This window comes from Magallana gigas, chromosome 6 (genome assembly GCF_963853765.1).
Source record: "Magallana gigas chromosome 6, xbMagGiga1.1, whole genome shotgun sequence".
Lineage (NCBI taxonomy): Eukaryota > Metazoa > Mollusca > Bivalvia > Ostreida > Ostreidae > Magallana > Magallana gigas.
Window position 1 is genome coordinate 56680024 of NC_088858.1, and position 22583 is coordinate 56702606.

The 22583-nt window shown below is 37.6% G+C and overlaps 1 protein-coding gene across 1 annotated transcript; it reads left to right on the forward strand.

Moving 5' to 3' along the window:
* Positions 1 to 8360: 8360 nt before the first annotated feature.
* Positions 8361 to 22441, forward strand: LOC136276425 (GRIP and coiled-coil domain-containing protein 2-like). Its single transcript, XM_066088327.1, has 8 exons — positions 8361 to 8367; positions 8523 to 8760; positions 10007 to 10062; positions 10153 to 10647; positions 19966 to 20203; positions 21449 to 21504; positions 21595 to 22089; positions 22236 to 22441. The coding sequence occupies exons 1-8, from the start codon at positions 8361 to 8363 to the stop codon at positions 22439 to 22441; spliced, it is 1791 nt and encodes a 596-aa protein (XP_065944399.1).
* The last annotated feature ends 142 nt before the right edge of the window (positions 22442 to 22583 follow it).

A 22583-nucleotide genomic window follows, 5' to 3' on the forward strand; every position in this document is an offset into this window, starting at 1 on the left:
CTTACTACATGACCTGCACGAAACTGGCAAGGCTGCCAGTTACGTTCTTTTTGAAGATTTCCTACGAGAGATAAAATCTTGCAAGACAACATTTAAGACAGTCGGTGCTGTAACAATTAGATCGCTGGTCAAACTGTTAACAACAAACAGAAGAACAAATTCCCAAATGGTTTTCCCCAGCTTGTACCTGCTCTTGGATAAAAGTAATATATCAGTGGCAGAAGTCATAAAAGCTGGTATTCTTGAACTTGACCTTAAACATTTTCCAGCTGTTACAACATATGACAGGCATGGGAATATGACACTGACTTGGTCATTTAATGATAAATTCTGGACGGTTGTATATGACAAACGTTCTACAGATATCACAGAAAACACACTTGTCACAATATCAGATTTAGTAAGAGGTGAATTGGAAAAACGGGGGCTAATATACCCAAGTAAGATTAAGAAAACCCCAAAGATTCTTCCTTGGTTAACAATGTGCCTTCGAAGGCTCCAGAAAGAAAATATGGATATGGAACAATTAGTAATAACAGTGACGTATATCAGCTGTATTGCACTTTTGATGCAGGGCCAATATGTCGAATATGACAGGTTAGCTTTACTGACGATCGACCTACCGGTAGATAAAAACAAACTGATCGCCTTGGAGATTTTGTCAAAGTTGCAATTGGCCAGCTTTAGATTTCGCAATTTGCAGTTAAATCGCTTGCACTTCACCATCCCACATAAACTTGAAATGTTGACAGGAGCAGAAAAGAAAAGTACGAAGAAGGGAGAGACAAAGCAATCAGAAGAGGTTACTACCAATGACAATAAAGTCGAAGAACTCCCCCCAAAATACGTCGATCATGACAATGCTGACGATGACCCTATTCTATTTGATAAAGACATCGGACATCGAAGAACTTCCACTTGCTTCCCGATTTCTACATCATTGAAAGCTCCCTGGTCAGCCCAAGAGTTGGAATTCCTGCATGCTCAAAGGTTGGCAGAAGTTACCATTCGTGAAAAATACGAACGCTTTAAATTACAGTGTTTAAGATCAAATATTCCTTTCCGTACATTTCGGGCTTTTGAAACAAAACTACAAAGACTTTCAAATAAGTAAATATATGCTGCAAGAAGCATAATTTAATTGCATTTACATTTAACAGTTATGTGAGTTATAAGTCATGTTTGATTATAAGCAGGATATTGTTGATTTCGGAATTTCTACATCGGCAATCACTAAAGCAAATAAATTTTGTCTAAGTTTATTTTTGTCTGAGTATTTAATTTGGAAGTAAATGTGAAAAAAGTAATCTTTGACTTTTATTTCTTTATCAAACATTTATCAGGGAGTTTGTGAAATTTAGAACATTTTTTTTAACTTCTTAAATAGTTTCCGTCGAGTCTATTTTTTGATAATGTATTGTGTAGAGAATGGAAGTACTTAAGAATAAAAAATTGTTTAGATGGCTAAAAGTTTCTTGTGAATCAACCTAATGAACTAAGAACTTCAATTAAATACTGAGAAAGGGTTTTTTTTCTTCAAGGTCATGATTTCACAAAGTCTCCATTTATGTTGAATAAGAAAATTGAAAATGTTTTGAATTTTTTTTTATCATAGTGTATAATTTATTAATGGTTTAAGTTCGCAGACAGATCTTTGTCCGCAAACATAGCGTACTAAATAAATCACGCACAAAAAAGTATGAATGAACTATTTCACTTCTTTTTGAACTGTTTTATAATTTAAAACGGCAAGATAATCTTTTACCATAACTTGCAATTACAGGACAAAGTAAACTCTAATATTTGGCAGTTGCAAATGCTTACTCGAACGTTGAGCTTATGGATTGATGATACACAAGCCGTGTTAACTAGTCTTTCCCATCACTCAGAGCGCCTGCTAACGTTAACACAGAAAGCACAGTCATTGTTTCCTTGTCACTCCTTCAGTGCAGACGGTGATTTTCTTAGGAGAGGTAAGCAATTCATTATTGAAAGTAATCAGTATACCTAATGATAAAGAATGTTTAGAATGCAAAATTAATTTCTTGTTTGTCTAAAGGAAGTTCAAATAAAAAAATAATAATATTAAATCATTCTACAATTTTAGAATATGTACAGACTTCCATAGATAAGATTAAAACGACTCAATCAAACACAATTGGTTTTGTTCTTATAAAACAAAATATTTTGTCACATACGTTTATTTTAATTATTTTACGATGTTCCTGTGCATTACAGATTCCTCACTTGTCTTGAATTAAATAGCAGTATGGAGAATGACTGGCTATCCGAAGGTAATTTTTATAACATAGATATTGAAACATTGCTTAATATAGCAAGCATATTACAACTTTACATGCATGTTTTTGAATCATATTTGATAGATGAAAACGATCCAAAGTATGAAGCCTTAAGAGAATTTGTCCTTGAGACTCTCGGGAAGTTCAGTCGTAAAATAAGAGAAGTTGGTATTAAGCTTGAAAACCTTGAAAAAAAATTGGACTCAGGAACAGAATGTGCCAAGTTCGAAGCTGATTTGGACCAGATTCATAAGAAAATTGATAAAGAGGTGAAGCCTGAATTTGAAAACGCACTTTCCTTCCAAATTAGTCAAGTGAACTCGAGAATAGACGAGTTAGAAATGGCTCTAGTAAATCCTAAAAAGAGAAAAATGATAGACAATGAAGAATTTGAACAAGAGGAAACAGAAGCTAAGATCGCGACATCTGTGGAAGAATTAAATGAAAACATAAGAAAAGAAGTCGCGGAAGTGTTCAAGAGCATCGAAAGGAGCTACCGCAAAGAACAGGAAAAAGTTTCGAAGTTACAGCTAGCGTACATTCATTACTGGCTGGGATTGCAGGAAACCATTTCTCCAAGTAAGTATAATATACTCCATGTATAGCAACGGGGAAACGTTTATAGTTAAATTAAGATAAAAGAATGAATGCCAGTTTCATTTATTCGTAATGCTTATGCTTTGAGATAGAATGAGAACTCAAAAAGTGTTGTTTTGTTACAATAGCAAAAATGGTAGACATCCAAAATTTGATAAAAGATGGTGTGGAGGATCGCATATGGAGCGAGGGATGGAAGCCAGACGTTCGCGGGGATTTCACCAACTATTTACAGGACAAAGTAAAGAAAATAGTCAAGAAGAAAAGAGCAATCAACGAAAGAACAAAGCTCCAGCAAGAGCTAGACAACTTAGTTGGGAATGATTTGCAATAAAAGTTTGCTTATGGTTTGTGTAAAAAGAAAAGCATCTGTTCACTAAGTATTGCTTATCATTTATGTTATCCTTTATGTAAACCTTTTGTTAGTGCAAGGAAATTTGTTAAAGTAATGAAAGGTAAAAGAAGCAGGAAGCTATATATTATATTAACATTATGTTGATGTAAGGAAAGTAACTTCATAAAATATATGTTGATGTCATTTTTGATAAGAGTAAAAAATGAGTATGTTTTAACAACAAATATGAAAACTAATAAACGAATGATCTTTAAAATAATTTGTTGGTTAGTTTTTCAACAGTCCGCCCAGCGCAACATCAGTTATACATAGTGGATAAAACTTTATCCCTTTAAAAATCCAAGTTTGGGAAAGTTTAATGTATATTTAATTTCAACAGCCTCTGTACAACATTATCCCCGAATATCAAGGTCTGGGATTAGATTTTAGATGATAAACCCGGGATGACCCTAAAAATCAGGGTTAGCTCGGGGTTAGCCCTTAAACTTCCGGGTTGGGGAAGGGTTGGTGGATATTTCATGTGACCTACCTCTGTACAACATTATCCCCGAATATCAAGGTCTGGGATTAGATTTTAGATGATAAACCCGGGATGACCCTAAAAATCAGGGTTAGCTCGGGGTTAGCCCTTAAACTTCCGGGTTGGGGAAGGGTTGGTGGATATTTCATGTGACCTACCTCTGTACAACATTATCCCCGAATATCAAGGTCTGGGATTAGATTTTAGATGATAAACCCGGGATGACCCTAAAAATCAGGGTTAGCTCGGGGTTAGCCCTTAAACTTCCGGGTTGGGGAAGGGTTGGTGGATATTTCATGTGACCTACCTCTGTACAACATTATCCCCGAATATCAAGGTCTGGGATTAGATTTTAGATGATAAACCCGGGATGACCCTAAAAATCAGGGTTAGCTCGGGGTTAGCCCTTAAACTTCCGGGTTGGGGAAGGGTTGGTGGATATTTCATGTGACCTACCTCTGTACAACATTATCCCCGAATATCAAGGTCTGGGATTAGATTTTAGATGATAAACCCGGGGTGACCCTAAAAATCAGGGTTAGCTCGGGGTTAGCCCTTAAACTTCCGGGTTGGGGAAGGGTTGGTGGATATTTCATGTGACCTACCTCTGTACAACATTATCCCCGAATATCAAGGTCTGGGATTAGATTTTAGATGATAAACCCGGGATGACCCTAAAAATCAGGGTTAGCTCGGGGTTAGCCCTTAAACTTCCGGGTTGGGGAAGGGTTGGTGGATATTTCATGTGACCTACCTCTGTACAACATTATCCCCGAATATCAAGGTCTGGGATTAGATTTTAGATGATAAACCCGGGATGACCCTAAAAATCAGGGTTAGCTCGGGGTTAGCCCTTAAACTTCCGGGTTGGGGAAGGGTTGGTGGATATTTCATGTGAGGGTTAGGGTTAGGGTTAGGGTTAGGGTTAGGGTTGGGTTAGGGTTAGGGTTAAGGTTAGGGTTAGGGTTAGGGTTGGGTTGGGTTAGGGTTAGGGTTAGGGTTAGGGTTGGGTTAGGGTTAGGGTTAGGGTTGGGTTGGGTTAGGGTTAGGGTTAGGGTAAGGGTTAGGGGTTAGGGTTTGGGTTAGGGTTAGGGTTAGGGTTAGGGTTAGGGTTAGGGGTTAGGGTTAGGGTTAGGGCTAGGGTTGGGTTAGGGTTAGGGTTAGGGTATAGGCACTTTGACGAGATGCGTGTGCGGGAATGCGGGACTCCGCCTATTGATCCACCTGACTGTCAATCATTTCTTTCTATAAATATCTGATGATTTGGTGTTTTATCATTCTTTTGATTGTGACTTTGTTGGATTATATGGGTTTTTCACTTGTTAAAGGTAACTGCATTTTTTAATATCATTATTTAATTGCTCATTATCCTGCATTCTAATGTTAATTAGCAATATATATGAAATTTTATAAACATAGTAGTTATTCCTGGTAGTAATTGATAGACTATTGAATTGATCTATAGTTTACAATTAAATTTCAATTGTAGCAAGATATTCATCAAATGTAGTGAATGATTGATATTAATGAAACTTTTTGATATACGTAATTAAGATAATTACGTTAAAAACTTTGGCTCATTAAACTTAAGGTCTAACATTGTTTTACTCTGTGTTGAACCCGTGTATACACTGGGATCAACTAGGGTATACCCTGAGTTTACCCTGGGTATACCCCGGGTATACCCTGGGTTTACCCCGGTTATACCCTGGGTTTACCCCGGGTATACCCTTGGTGTACCCAGGGTATACCCTGGGTTAAACCCGGGTATATCCTGGGTTTAACCCGGGTATACCCTGAGTTTATCCCGGGTTTAACCCGGGTATACCCTGGGTTTACCCCGGGTATACCCTGGGTTAAACCCGGGTATACCCTGGGTTAAACCCGGGTATACCCTGGGTTAAACCTGGGTATACCCTGGGTTAAACCCGGGTATACCCTGGGTTAAACCTGGGTATACTCTAGGTTAAACCCGCGTTTAATCTGTGTTAAACCCGGGCATACTCTTGGTTAAACCCAGCGTATACCCTGGGTTTTACCCGGGTGTACCCTGGATTTAACCATGGTAAAGGCCGAGTTATATTTAGGTTTACCCCGGAATATACCCTAGACTATACTCGGGTTTAACCCAAGGTTGATCTTTGAGAATAGAGTTTAATATATATGTTTGTTAAAAAATTAATTAATTGAGATATAATGCCGGGTAATTATTTCTTATCATCATCTAAGTTGAAAATTAGATATTATAAAAAAAAAAAGCTTTTCTCATTACGAGTGTCTAAACACGTCATATTTTTTTAAAAATTTTAGATGGATATGGAAGATACGGAACAAACTTTTTCTGAAACGGTGTTGGAGAATTTCAACCTAGCCAAGGCGTACAATTCTGTATCTGAAACACCACAACTCTTTTTAAGAAGGGATGATCGGATTTTTGGCAGATGTCTGACAGTCGATGAAGTAGAAAGAGAAGTATGGTTGAGATATTCCTTTGACATTGATGGATGCGTTGTGGAGTTTAAATCTTTGGCCGCAATAAGAATGCCCGTGAGACATATCACACTGTTTCCAAATGATAATGCAAGTCTACGGAACGTTAGAGGCTTTTTGAAAAAGCACGTCAGATTAACAGAATACAGTAAAAGCGAACTTATGACCTTCTCAAACAGCTTAGGGTTCCAGCTATTTTATGAAAGAGGGTGGGAATGTTGGATAGCTTTAATTCCTATGCACCAGATGCATTCAGTTGCATTATCCATTCAGCAAGTGAGACAACAAGCCCTCGCCACATTTCTTCAGCTGAGAGAGAATTTTAAAAATACACTAATGGCTCTTGCTTTGCGTGGAGAGGCTAGAAGAACTCTCGAAAAGAATGACATAAATGACGTTCGAAAAATGTTCATTTTACCTGACGATTGTTATGCAATACTCGATGCTTTGCAAGCATCTTTAAACCAACTGACCCAAACTGGACTTTTGAGACCAATCATATTTTGCTTCCGCTTTGGTGAAAATATGACCTGTGGATTATCATTGTCAGATTTTAATACCCAATTTACATTGCGTACAACTATCCATGTTGCTGCAAACATACTGTCAGACTCTGAAGAAGTTGATCTTCTTTGGTCTACTGCGGGATTGCAACAAATCATCGGCCACAGAGGAACACTTTGTACATGCTTATCATTCAAAGACTGTGCAAACTATCAGAGCAATCTAGATGGAAGACCAATGGATATCAAAACTTGTTTGCGGACGATTTGTCGTTTTCCACACGAGGTGCAGTTTGTTCAACTTTACGCTGACATTCCACATCGTCAACCCAATTGTCGATATCATCCAGTGTCGGGTTGCATTGTTGGAGGTATGTGTTTCCCACGATCGACAGCAGAGGCATTCCTACGCGACGCTGATCATTATATATCTACATTGCAAAGCAACTGGACATTACTAAGGAGAAGTACATGTAGGATTGAGTTTGTTGTTTCGCAGGATTCAGTTGCTGACCATATAAATGCTACGGATTTTATTAATTTAACCAATCTAGAAGTACTTTTAGAAACTGTACCTCTGTTGGTGCCTTTTCCTTTGCATATTCTAACATGCATTCGACATTTGGGTTTATGGATTTGCAAGGAACTTAAAGAATTATTGAACGAGTATAAAAAAACAGGAAATGTGCGTGCCACCTGGCAATCCTATCAGTTGGAACTAGCCTCCGAAAAACTTTTGTGGGGAAAGCCACTTTGTGGAAGGAGTACATCTTACTCTATCAATCTAGGACCAGGAGCTCTTGGTCCCAGTAGAAGTTCAACTGACCACTATGGATTTCTATCTTTAGAAGTGTACTCAACCTGTATGCAAAACGAATATAGCATTCCCCCACAAGAAATATGGACAACATCTGAGGTCATATCTAAGATGATAAAACGGTCAGTGGGATTGCACGATCACTTGGATGGCAGCTATTGAGTCATTGGTCGACATTTGGTTGTTGCCTTACTACATGACCTGCACGAAACTGGCAAGGCTGCCAGTTACGTTCTTTTTGAAGATTTCCTACGAGAGATAAAATCTTGCAAGACAACATTTAAGACAGTCGGTGCTGTAACAATTAGATCGCTGGTCAAACTGTTAACAACAAACAGAAGAACAAATTCCCAAATGGTTTTCCCCAGCTTGTACCTGCTCTTGGATAAAAGTAATATATCAGTGGCAGAAGTCATAAAAGCTGGTATTCTTGAACTTGACCTTAAACATTTTCCAGCTGTTACAACATATGACAGGCATGGGAATATGACACTGACTTGGTCATTTAATGATAAATTCTGGACGGTTGTATATGACAAACGTTCTACAGATATCACAGAAAACACACTTGTCACAATATCAGATTTAGTAAGAGGTGAATTGGAAAAACGGGGGCTAATATACCCAAGTAAGATTAAGAAAACCCCAAAGATTCTTCCTTGGTTAACAATGTGCCTTCGAAGGCTCCAGAAAGAAAATATGGATATGGAACAATTAGTAATAACAATGACGTATATCAGCTGTATTGCACTTTTGATGCAGGGCCAATATGTCGAATATGACAGGTTAGCTTTACTGACGATCGACCTACCGGTAGATAAAAACAAACTGATCGCCTTGGAGATTTTGTCAAAGTTGCAATTGGCCAGCTTTAGATTTCGCAATTTGCAGTTAAATCGCTTGCACTTCACCATCCCACATAAACTTGAAATGTTGACAGGAGCAGAAAAGAAAAGTACGAAGAAGGGAGAAACAAAGCAATCAGAAGAGGTTACTACCAATGACAATAAAGTCGAAGAACTCCCCCCAAAATACGTCGATCATGACAATGCTGACGATGACCCTATTCTATTTGATAAAGACATCGGACATCGAAGAACTTCCACTTGCTTCCCGATTTCTACATCCTTGAAAGCTCCCTGGTCAGCTCAAGAGTTGGAATTCCTGCATGCTCAAAGGTTGGCAGAAGTTACCATTCGTGAAAAATACGAACGCTTTAAATTACAGTGTTTAAGATCAAATATTCCTTTCCGCACATTTCGGGCTTTTGAAACAAAACTACAAAGACTTTCAAATAAGTAAATATATGCTGCAAGAAGCATAATTTAATTGCATTTACATTTAACAGTTATGTGAGTTATAAGTCATGTTTGATTATAAGCAGGATATTGTTGATTTCGGAATTTCTACATCGGCAATCACTAAAGCAAATAAATTTTGTCTAAGTTTATTTTTGTCTGAGTATTTAATTTGGAAGTAAATGTGAAAAAAGTAATCTTTGACTTTTATTTCTTTATCAAACATTTATCAGGGAGTTTGTGAAATTTAGAACATTTTTTTAACTTCTTAAAAAGTTTCCGTCGAGTCTATTTTTTGATAATGTATTGTGTAGAGAATGGAAGTACTTAAGAATAAAAAATTGTTTAGATGGCTAAAAGTTTCTTGTGAATCAACCTAATGAACTAAGAACTTCAATTAAATACTGAGAAAGGGTTTTTTTTTCTTCAAGGTCATGATTTCACAAAGTCTCCATTTATGTTGAATAAGAAAATTGAAAATGTTTTGAATTTTTTTTTATCATAGTGTATAATTTATTAATGGTTTAAGTTCGCAGACAGATCTTTGTCCGCAAACATAGCGTACTAAATAAATCACGCACAAAAAAGTATGAATGAACTATTTCACTTCTTTTTGAACTGTTTTACAATTTAAAACGGTAAGATAATCTTTTACCATAACTTGCAATTACAGGACAAAGTAAACTCTAATATTTGGCAGTTGCAAATGCTTACTCGAACGTTGAGCTTATGGATTGATGATACACAAGCCGTGTTAACTAGTCTTTCCCATCACTCAGAGCGCCTGCTAACGTTAACACAGAAAGCACAGTCATTGTTTCCTTGTCACTCCTTCAGTGCAGACGGTGATTTTCTTAGGAGAGGTAAGCAATTCATTAATTGAAAGTAATCAGTATACCTAATGATAAAGAATGTTTAGAATGCAAAATTAATTTCTTGTTTGTCTAAAGGAAGTTCAAATAAAAAAATAATATTAAATCATTCTACAATTTTAGAATATGTACAGACTTCCATAGATAAGATTAAAATGACTCAATCAAACACAATTGGTTTTGTTCTTATAAAACAAAATATTTTGTCACATACGTTTATTTTAATTATTTTACGATGTTCCTGTGCATTACAGATTCCTCACTTGTCTTGAATTAAATAGCAGTATGGAGAATGACTGGCTATCCGAAGGTAATTTTTATAACATAGATATTGAAACATTGCTTAATATAGCAAGCATATTACAACTTTACATGCATGTTTTTGAATCATATTTGATAGATGAAAACGATCCAAAGTATGAAGCCTTAAGAGAATTTGTCCTTGAGACTCTCGGGAAGTTCAGTCGTAAAATAAGAGAAGTTGGTATTAAGCTTGAAAACCTTGAAAAAAAATTGGACTCAGGAACAGAATGTGCCAAGTTCGAAGCTGATTTGGACCAGATTCATAAGAAAATTGATAAAGAGGTGAAGCCTGAATTTGAAAACGCACTTTCCTTCCAAATTAGTCAAGTGAACTCGAGAATAGACGAGTTAGAAATGGCTCTAGTAAATCCTAAAAAGAGAAAAATGATAGACAATGAAGAATTTGAACAAGAGGAAACAGAAGCTAAGATCGCGACATCTGTGGAAGAATTAAATGAAAACATAAGAAAAGAAGTCGCGGAAGTGTTCAAGAGCATCGAAAGGAGCTACCGCAAAGAACAGGAAAAAGTTTCGAAGTTACAGCTAGCGTACATTCATTACTGGCTGGGATTGCAGGAAACCATTTCTCCAAGTAAGTATAATATACTCCATGTATAGCAACGGGGAAACGTTTATAGTTAAATTAAGATAAAAGAATGAATGCCAGTTTCATTTATTCGTAATGCTTATGCTTTGAGATAGAATGAGAACTCAAAAAGGGTTGTTTTGTTACAATAGCAAAAATGGTAGACATCCAAAATTTGATAAAAGATGGTGTGGAGGATCGCATATGGAGCGAGGGATGGAAGCCAGACGTTCGCGGGGATTTCACCAACTATTTACAGGACAAAGTAAAGAAAATAGTCAAGAAGAAAAGAGCAATCAACGAAAGAACAAAGCTCCAGCAAGAGCTAGACAACTTAGTTGGGAATGATTTGCAATAAAAGTTTGCTTATGGTTTGTGTAAAAAGAAAAGCATCTGTTCACTAAGTATTGCTTATCATTTATGTTATCCTTTATGTAAACCTTTTGTTAGTGCAAGGAAATTTGTTAAAGTAATGAAAGGTAAAAGAAGCAGGAAGCTATATATTATATTAACATTATGTTGATGTAAGGAAAGTAACTTCATAAAATATATGTTGATGTCATTTTTGATAAGAGTAAAAAATGAGTATGTTTTAACAACAAATATGAAAACTAATAAACGAATGATCTTTAAAATAATTTGTTGGTTAGTTTTTCAACAGTCCGCCCAGCGCAACATCAGTTATACATAGTGGATAAAACTTTATCCCTTTAAAAATCCAAGTTTGGGAAAGTTTAATGTATATTTAATTTCAACAGCCTCTGTACAACATTATCCCCGAATATCAAGGTCTGGGATTAGATTTTAGATGATAAACCCGGGATGACCCTAAAAATCAGGGTTAGCTCGGGGTTAGCCCTTAAACTTCCGGGTTGGGGAAGGGTTGGTGGATATTTCATGTGACCTACCTCTGTACAACATTATCCCCGAATATCAAGGTCTGGGATTAGATTTTAGATGATAAACCCGGGATGACCCTAAAAATCAGGGTTAGCTCGGGGTTAGCCCTTAAACTTCCGGGTTGGGGAAGGGTTGGTGGATATTTCATGTGACCTACCTCTGTACAACATTATCCCCGAATATCAAGGTCTGGGATTAGATTTTAGATGATAAACCCGGGATGACCCTAAAAATCAGGGTTAGCTCGGGGTTAGCCCTTAAACTTCCGGGTTGGGGAAGGGTTGGTGGATATTTCATGTGACCTACCTCTGTACAACATTATCCCCGAATATCAAGGTCTGGGATTAGATTTTAGATGATAAACCCGGGATGACCCTAAAAATCAGGGTTAGCTCGGGGTTAGCCCTTAAACTTCCGGGTTGGGGAAGGGTTGGTGGATATTTCATGTGACCTACCTCTGTACAACATTATCCCCGAATATCAAGGTCTGGGATTAGATTTTAGATGATAAACCCGGGGTGACCCTAAAAATCAGGGTTAGCTCGGGGTTAGCCCTTAAACTTCCGGGTTGGGGAAGGGTTGGTGGATATTTCATGTGACCTACCTCTGTACAACATTATCCCCGAATATCAAGGTCTGGGATTAGATTTTAGATGATAAACCCGGGGTGACCCTAAAAATCAGGGTTAGCTCGGGGTTAGCCCTTAAACTTCCGGGTTGGGGAAGGGTTGGTGGATATTTCATGTGACCTACCTCTGTACAACATTATCCCCGAATATCAAGGTCTGGGATTAGATTTTAGATGATAAACCCGGGATGACCCTAAAAATCAGGGTTAGCTCGGGGTTAGCCCTTAAACTTCCGGGTTGGGGAAGGGTTGGTGGATATTTCATGTGACCTACCTCTGTACAACATTATCCCCGAATATCAAGGTCTGGGATTAGATTTTAGATGATAAACCCGGGATGACCCTAAAAATCAGGGTTAGCTCGGGGTTAGCCCTTAAACTTCCGGGTTGGGGAAGGGTTGGTGGATATTTCATGTGACCTACCTCTGTACAACATTATCCCCGAATATCAAGGTCTGGGATTAGATTTTAGATGATAAACCCGGGATGACCCTAAAAATCAGGGTTAGCTCGGGGTTAGCCCTTAAACTTCCGGGTTGGGGAAGGGTTGGTGGATATTTCATGTGACCTACCTCTGTACAACATTATCCCCGAATATCAAGGTCTGGGATTAGATTTTAGATGATAAACCCGGGATGACCCTAAAAATCAGGGTTAGCTCGGGGTTAGCCCTTAAACTTCCGGGTTGGGGAAGGGTTGGTGGATATTTCATGTGACCTACCTCTGTACAACATTATCCCCGAATATCAAGGTCTGGGATTAGATTTTAGATGATAAACCCGGGATGACCCTAAAAATCAGGGTTAGCTCGGGGTTAGCCCTTAAACTTCCGGGTTGGGGAAGGGTTGGTGGATATTTCATGTGACCTACCTCTGTACAACATTATCTCCGAATATCAAGGTCTGGGATTAGATTTTAGATGATAAACCCGGGATGACCCTAAAAATCAGGGTTAGCTCGGGGTTAGCCCTTAAACTTCCGGGTTGGGGAAGGGTTGGTGGATATTTCATGTGACCTACCTCTGTACAACATTATCCCCGAATATCAAGGTCTGGGATTAGATTTTAGATGATAAACCCGGGATGACCCTAAAAATCAGGGTTAGCTCGGGGTTAGCCCTTAAACTTCCGGGTTGGGGAAGGGTTGGTGGATATTTCATGTGACCTACCTCTGTACAACATTATCCCCGAATATCAAGGTCTGGGATTAGATTTTAGATGATAAACCCGGGATGACCCTAAAAATCAGGGTTAGCTCGGGGTTAGCCCTTAAACTTCCGGGTTGGGGAAGGGTTGGTGGATATTTCATGTGAGGGTTAGGGTTAGGGTTAGGGTTGGGTTAGGGTTAGTGTTAAGGTTAGGGTTAGGGTTAGGGTTGGGTTGGGTTAGGGTTAGGGTTAGGGTTGGGTTGGGTTAGGGTTAGGGTTAGGGTTAGGGTTAGGGTTAGGGTTAGGGCACTTTGACGTGTTGCGTGTGCGGGATTGCGGGACTCTGCCTATTTTTAATCACATGACTTGTCAGTGATGTGGATTATGTTTACCCGTGTGTACGTTTCTATTATAGTTCATTTTTGTAGAATGATTTGTGTGCAATTGGATGTGCAATTTGTTTTTTAGCGGTAAGTTGGTTTACTGTACTTCATGTTTTAATTATCGAAAGATATTTTACATTATTGCTTATACATATTAGTTAATTAATGGGATGTAATAATCTTAAATAAAATATAAGTAATGAGATAGTATTTTATATAGAGAGAGGAATTCACTGAAAAGCAACCAATAAGATACTGACGGAAGGTTACCTGCGATATGATACAAAATATTTAGAATCAATAATTGCATAATTCTCTAATATCAACTTACATAATTTTATTAATTATAATTTATAAGTACTGAGGTTGTACATTTTTGGTGTACCTTAGATACACCTTGGGTATACCTAGGGTATACCCTGGGGATACCTAGGATATACCCTGGGGATACCTTGAGTATACCCTAGGTATACCCAGGGTATACCCTAGGTATACTCAGGGTATACCCAGGTTATACCCTAGGTATTCCTAAGGGTTTACCTTAGGGTATACCCTGGGTATACCCAGGATATACCTAAGTTAGTGTTTACGAATGTATTGGCCACGTTCACTGTTATTCTAATACGTTTTGTTGAAAATATTTCACAATTCTAATATAACTAATTTATTATTAAAGAGACCTATGATTATTTAAGATATGTAAAGTTAGCTTTCCCTAGATGGATATAAAAGTGAATCAATATGAATGGAACGTTTTTTTTATTTTAAAGATGAATTCGACGAAGATGAGCAGACCTTTGCAGAAACTGTGATGGAAAACATGAACTTAGCGAATATGTTTTATCCTGTGAGCGAGTCGCCCATGTTATTCTTGAGAAGAGATAAACGGGTATTTGTAAGAAGTGTGACAGTTGACGAAGCAGAAAGAGATATTTGGCTTCAGTACTCTTTTGATATTGAGATGTGTTACTGAACTGAAGAATTTAAATGGAATACGAATGCCAGTTAGACATATAACACTCTTTCCGAATGACAATGGCAGTTTACGTGAGATTAGAAGCATTTTAAAGAAACATATCAATTTAACAGAATATTCTAAAAGCGAGCTTATGAATTTCAGCAGCTCTTTAGGGTTTCAATTGTTTTACGAAAGAGGATGGGAGTGTTGGATAGCCATGATACCTGTACACAAGCCTTGTGTACAGGTATCATGGCTATCCAACACTCCCATGAAGCAAGGTTTTGTAGCTTTTCCGAAACAGATAATAAGACAACAAACATTCAATACTTTCCTTGAATTGAGAAGAAAATTCAAAGATATACTCGCAGATTATGCCATGAATGGAATTGCTTCGAAAACCCTAATGAAAAACGATATCAAGGATGTCCGTAAAATGTTCGTGTTACCTGATGACTGTTCTACAATACTTTCTGCTGTACAGACTGCTCTGGACAACGTCTCTTTAACAGGATTTAGGCCAATAATATTTTGTTTTCGTTTTGGAGAAAAAATGACGGATGGACTACCATTATCTGATTTTAATAGGGAAGAGATATGTAGATCAACTGTTCATGCAGCTGTAGACATTTCCACGGATGGTGAGGTGGATCTATTTTGGTCCACTTCAGGTTTGCAGAAATTAATCGGTTTGAGAGGTGTATTAAGCACATTTTTATCGCTTACAGACTGTGGAAATTTCCAATGCAATCTAGATGGAAGGCCAATGGATATTAAGAATGGTTTACGAAAGGTTTGTCGCTTTCCGGACCAGTTACGGTTTGTTCAACTTTATGCAGATATACCACACCGTCAGCCCAATTGTCGATTTCATCCAGTGTCGGCTTGCATTGGTGGAGGTATGTGTTTTCCAAGGCCGACAGCAGAAGCTTTCCTACGCGACGCAGAACATTACATATCAACTCTAGAGAGCAATTGGGTGCTAATGAGAAAGAGTGCTTGTAGACTAGAGTTTGTTGTTGAGTAGAATACCGCATTATCTGACAATCTGCATGCTCTTGACTTCTTCGATCTAATAAACTTAGAGCAACTTCTGGAAAGTGTGCCTTTGTTGGCTCCTTTGCCACCCCAAACACTAAGTTGAATAAGACATTTGGGCTTGTGGATGTGTAAAGAACTTCGAGAATTGTTGGAGGGTTTTCAAAAAACGGGAAATGTGCTAACCACCTGGCAATCTTATCAATTAGAATTAGCCTTTAAAAAATTGCTCTGGGGAAAACTACTTTGTTCAAGGAGTACAACATATTCAGTTAATCTTGGACCTGAAGCTTTTGGACCGAGTCGAAGTTTGACGGACCAATTTGGTTTCTTGTCGCTAGAAGCTACTCAACTTGCATGTAGAACGATCGAAGTATCCCTCCACCTGAAATATGGACCAACTCGGAGATGATCTGTAAAATGATAACAAGATCGGTGGGTTTGCACGATGATTTTGATGCCAGCTATGGAGTCATCGGTAGACATTTGGTAGTTGAATTGCTTCACGACTTACACGAAACTGGAAAGGCCGCTTCTTACGTTCGGGGTTAGGGTTAGTGTTAGTGGTTAGGGTTAGGGTTGGGTTAGGGTTAGGGTTAGGGTTGGGATAGGGTTAGGGGTTAGGGTTAGGGTTAGGGGTTATGGTTAGGGTAAGGGTATAGGCACTTTGACGAGATGCGTGTGCGGGAATGCAGGACTCTGCCTATTAACCCACGTTAGTGTTAGGGGTTAGGGTTAGGGTTAGGGTTGGGTAAGGTTTGGGTTAGGATTATGGTATAGGCACTTTGACGAGATGCGTGTGCGGGAATGCGGGACTCCGCCTATTAATCCACGTGACTGTCAATCATTTCTTTCTATAAATATCTGATGATTTGGTGTTTTATCATTCTTTTGATTGTGACTTTGTTGGATTATATGGGTTTTTCACTTGTTAAAGGTAACTGTATTTTTAATATCATTATTTAATTGCTCATTATCCTGCATTCTAATGTTAAGTAGCAATAGATATGAAATTTTATAAACATAGTAGTTATTCCTGGTAGTAATTGATAGACTATTGAATTGATCTATAGTTTACAATTAAATTTTAATTGTAGCAAGATATTCATCAAATGTAGTGAATGATTGATATTAATGAAACTTTTTGATATACTTAATTAAGATAATTACGTTAAAAACTTTGGCTCATTAAACTTAAGGTTTAACATTGTTTTACTCTGTGTTGAACCCGTGTATACACTGGGATCAACTAGGGTATACCCTGAGTTTACCCTGGGTATACCCCGGGTATACCCTTGGTGTACCCAGGGTATACCCTGGGTTAAACCCGGGTATATCCTGGGTTTACCCCGGGTATACCCTGAGTTTATCCCGGGTTTAACCCGGGTATACCCTGGGTTTACCCCGGGTATACCCTGGGTTAAACCCGGGTATACCCTGGGTTAAACCCGGGTATACCCTGGGTTAAACCTGGGTATACTCTAGGTTAAACCCGCGTTTAATCTGTGTTAAACCCGGGCATACTCTTGGTTAAACCCAGCGTATACCCTGGGTTTTACCCGGGTGTACCCTGGATTAAACCATGGTAAAGGCCGAGTTATATTTAGGTTTACCCCGGAATATACCCTAGACTATACTCGGGTTTAACCCAAGGTTGATCTTTGAGAATAGAGTTTAATATATATTTTTGTTAAAAAATTAATTAATTGAGATATAATGCCGGGTAATTATTTCTTATCATCATCTAAGTTGAAAATTAGATATTATAAAAAAAAAAAAGCTTTTCTCATTACGAGTGTCTAAACACGTCATATTTTTTAAAAATTTTAGATGGATATGGAAGATACGGAACAAACTTTTTCTGAAACGGTGTTGGAGAATTTCAACCTAGCCAAGGCGTACAATTCTGTATCTGAAACACCACAACTCTTTTTAAGAAGGGATGATCGGATTTTTGGAAGATGTCTGACAGTCGATGAAGTAGAAAGAGAAGTATGGTTGAGATATTCCTTTGACATTGATGGATGCGTTGTGGAGTTTAAATCTTTGGCCGCAATAAGAATGCCCGTGAGACATATCACACTGTTTCCAAATGATAATGCAAGTCTACGGAACGTTAGAGGCTTTTTGAAAAAGCACGTCAGATTAACAGAATACAGTAAAAGCGAACTTATGACCTTCTCAAACAGCTTAGGGTTCCAGCTATTTTATGAAAGAGGGTGGGAATGTTGGATAGCTTTAATTCCTATGCACCAGATGCATTCAGTTGCATTATCCATTCAGCAAGTGAGACAACAAGCCCTCGCCACATTTCTTCAGCTGAGAGAGATTTTTAAAAATACACTAATGGCTCTTGCTTTGCGTGGAGAGGCTAGAAGAACTCTCGAAAAGAATGACATAAATGACGTTCGAAAAATGTTCATTTTACCTGACGATTGTTATGCAATACTCGATGCTTTGCAAGCATCTTTAAACCAACTGACCCAAACTGGACTTTTGAGACCAATCATATTTTGCTTCCGCTTTGGTGAAAAAATGACCTGTGGATTATCATTGTCAGATTTTAATACCCAATTTACATTGCGTACAACTATCCATGTTGCTGCAAACATACTGTCAGACTCTGAAGAAGTTGATCTTCTTTGGTCTACTGCGGGATTGCAACAAATCATCGGCCACAGAGGAACACTTTGTACATGCTTATCATTCAAAGACTGTGCAAACTATCAGAGCAATCTAGATGGAAGACCAATGGATATCAAAACTTGTTTGCGGACGATTTGTCGTTTTCCACACGAGGTGCAGTTTGTTCAACTTTACGCTGACATTCCACATCGTCAACCCAATTGTCGATATCATCCAGTGTCGGGTTGCATTGTTGGAGGTATGTGTTTCCCACGATCGACAGCAGAGGCATTCCTACGCGACGCTGATCATTATATATCTACATTGCAAAGCAACTGGACATTACTAAGGAGAAGTACATGTAGGATTGAGTTTGTTGTTTCGCAGGATTCAGTTGCTGACCATATAAATGCTACGGATTTTATTAATTTAACCAATCTAGAAGTACTTTTAGAAACTGTACCTCTGTTGGTGCCTTTTCCTTTGCATATTCTAACATGCATTCGACATTTGGGTTTATGGATTTGCAAGGAACTTAAAGAATTATTGAACGAGTATAAAAAAACAGGAAATGTGCGTGCCACCTGGCAATCCTATCAGTTGGAACTAGCCTCCGAAAAACTTTTGTGGGGAAAGCCACTTTGTGGAAGGAGTACATCTTACTCTATCAATCTAGGACCAGGAGCTCTTGGTCCCAGTAGAAGTTCAACTGACCACTATGGATTTCTATCTTTAGAAGTGTACTCAACCTGTATGCAAAACGAATATAGCATTCCCCCACAAGAAATATGGACAACATCTGAGGTCATATCTAAGATGATAAAACGGTCAGTGGGATTGCACGATCACTTGGATGGCAGCTATGGAGTCATTGGTCGACATTTGGTTGTTGCCTTACTACATGACCTGCACGAAACTGGCAAGGCTGCCAGTTACGTTCTTTTTGAAGATTTCCTACGAGAGATAAAATCTTGCAAGACAACATTTAAGACAGTCGGTGCTGTAACAATTAGATCGCTGGTCAAACTGTTAACAACAAACAGAAGAACAAATTCCCAAATGGTTTTCCCCAGCTTGTACCTGCTCTTGGATAAAAGTAATATATCAGTGGCAGAAGTCATAAAAGCTGGTATTCTTGAACTTGACCTTAAACATTTTCCAGCTGTTACAACATATGACAGGCATGGGAATATGACACTGACTTGGTCATTTAATGATAAATTCTGGACGGTTGTATATGACAAACGTTCTACAGATATCACAGAAAACACACTTGTCACAATATCAGATTTAGTAAGAGGTGAATTGGAAAAACGGGGGCTAATATACCCAAGTAAGATTAAGAAAACCCCAAAGATTCTTCCTTGGTTAACAATGTGCCTTCGAAGGCTCCAGAAAGAAAATATGGATATGGAACAATTAGTAATAACAATGACGTATATCAGCTGTATTGCACTTTTGATGCAGGGCCAATATGTCGAATATGACAGGTTAGCTTTACTGACGATCGACCTACCGGTAGATAAAAACAAACTGATCGCCTTGGAGATTTTGTCAAAGTTGCAATTGGCCAGCTTTAGATTTCGCAATTTGCAGTTAAATCGCTTGCACTTCACCATCCCACATAAACTTGAAATGTTGACAGGAGCAGAAAAGAAAAGTACGAAGAAGGGAGAAACAAAGCAATCAGAAGAGGTTACTACCAATGACAATAAAGTCGAAGAACTCCCCCCAAAATACGTCGATCATGACAATGCTGACGATGACCCTATTCTATTTGATAAAGACATCGGACATCGAAGAACTTCCACTTGCTTCCCGATTTCTACATCCTTGAAAGCTCCCTGGTCAGCTCAAGAGTTGGAATTCCTGCATGCTCAAAGGTTGGCAGAAGTTACCATTCGTGAAAAATACGAACGCTTTAAATTACAGTGTTTAAGATCAAATATTCCTTTCCGCACATTTCGGGCTTTTGAAACAAAACTACAAAGACTTTCAAATAAGTAAATATATGCTGCAAGAAGCATAATTTAATTGCATTTACATTTAACAGTTATGTGAGTTATAAGTCATGTTTGATTATAAGCAGGATATTGTTGATTTCGGAATTTCTACATCGGCAATCACTAAAGCAAATAAATTTTGTCTAAGTTTATTTTTGTCTGAGTATTTAATTTGGAAGTAAATGTGAAAAAAGTAATCTTTGACTTTTATTTCTTCATCAAACATTTATCAGGGAGTTTGTGAAATTTAGAACATTTTTTTAACTTCTTAAAAAGTTTCCGTCGAGTCTATTTTTTGATAATGTATTGTGTAGAGAATGGAAGTACTTAAGAATAAAAAATTGTTTAGATGGCTAAAAGTTTCTTGTGAATCAACCTAATGAACTAAGAACTTCAATTAAATACTGAGAAAGGGTTTTTTTTCTTCAAGGTCATGATTTCACAAAGTCTCCATTTATGTTGAATAAGAAAATTGAAAATGTTTTGAATTTTTTTTTATCATAGTGTATAATTTATTAATGGTTTAAGTTCGCAGACAGATCTTTGTCCGCAAACATAGCGTACTAAATAAATCACGCACAAAAAAGTATGAATGAACTATTTCACTTCTTTTTGAACTGTTTTACAATTTAAAACGGTAAGATAATCTTTTACCATAACTTGCAATTACAGGACAAAGTAAACTCTAATATTTGGCAGTTGCAAATGCTTACTCGAACGTTGAGCTTATGGATTGATGATACACAAGCCGTGTTAACTAGTCTTTCCCATCACTCAGAGCGCCTGCTAACGTTAACACAGAAAGCACAGTCATTGTTTCCTTGTCACTCCTTCAGTGCAGACGGTGATTTTCTTAGGAGAGGTAAGCAATTCATTAATTGAAAGTAATCAGTATACCTAATGATAAAGAATGTTTAGAATGCAAAATTAATTTCTTGTTTGTCTAAAGGAAGTTCAAATAAAAAAATAATATTAAATCATTCTACAATTTTAGAATATGTACAGACTTCCATAGATAAGATTAAAATGACTCAATCAAACACAATTGGTTTTGTTCTTATAAAACAAAATATTTTGTCACATACGTTTATTTTAATTATTTTACGATGTTCCTGTGCATTACAGATTCCTCACTTGTCTTGAATTAAATAGCAGTATGGAGAATGACTGGCTATCCGAAGGTAATTTTTATAACATAGATATTGAAACATTGCTTAATATAGCAAGCATATTACAACTTTACATGCATGTTTTTGAATCATATTTGATAGATGAAAACGATCCAAAGTATGAAGCCTTAAGAGAATTTGTCCTTGAGACTCTCGGGAAGTTCAGTCGTAAAATAAGAGAAGTTGGTATTAAGCTTGAAAACCTTGAAAAAAAATTGGACTCAGGAACAGAATGTGCCAAGTTCGAAGCTGATTTGGACCAGATTCATAAGAAAATTGATAAAGAGGTGAAGCCTGAATTTGAAAACGCACTTTCCTTCCAAATTAGTCAAGTGAACTCGAGAATAGACGAGTTAGAAATGGCTCTAGTAAATCCTAAAAAGAGAAAAATGATAGACAATGAAGAATTTGAACAAGAGGAAACAGAAGCTAAGATCGCGACATCTGTGGAAGAATTAAATGAAAACATAAGAAAAGAAGTCGCGGAAGTGTTCAAGAGCATCGAAAGGAGCTACCGCAAAGAACAGGAAAAAGTTTCGAAGTTACAGCTAGCGTACATTCATTACTGGCTGGGATTGCAGGAAACCATTTCTCCAAGTAAGTATAATATACTCCATGTATAGCAACGGGGAAACGTTTATAGTTAAATTAAGATAAAAGAATGAATGCCAGTTTCATTTATTCGTAATGCTTATGCTTTGAGATAGAATGAGAACTCAAAAAGTGTTGTTTTGTTACAATAGCAAAAATGGTAGACATCCAAAATTTGATAAAAGATGGTGTGGAGGATCGCATATGGAGCGAGGGATGGAAGCCAGACGTTCGCGGGGATTTCACCAACTATTTACAGGACAAAGTAAAGAAAATAGTCAAGAAGAAAAGAGCAATCAACGAAAGAACAAAGCTCCAGCAAGAGCTAGACAACTTAGTTGGGAATGATTTGCAATAAAAGTTTGCTTATGGTTTGTGTAAAAAGAAAAGCATCTGTTCACTAAGTATTGCTTATCATTTATGTTATCCTTTATGTAAACCTTTTGTTAGTGCAAGGAAATTTGTTAAAGTAATGAAAGGTAAAAGAAGCAGGAAGCTAT

Coding starts and splice junctions, on each gene's coding strand:
- LOC136276425 (XM_066088327.1), top strand. Junction 10,063..10,152: donor GAATGACTGGCTATCCGAAG/GTAATTTTTATA, acceptor CATATTTGATAG/ATGAAAACGATCCAAAGTAT. Junction 21,505..21,594: donor GAATGACTGGCTATCCGAAG/GTAATTTTTATA, acceptor CATATTTGATAG/ATGAAAACGATCCAAAGTAT.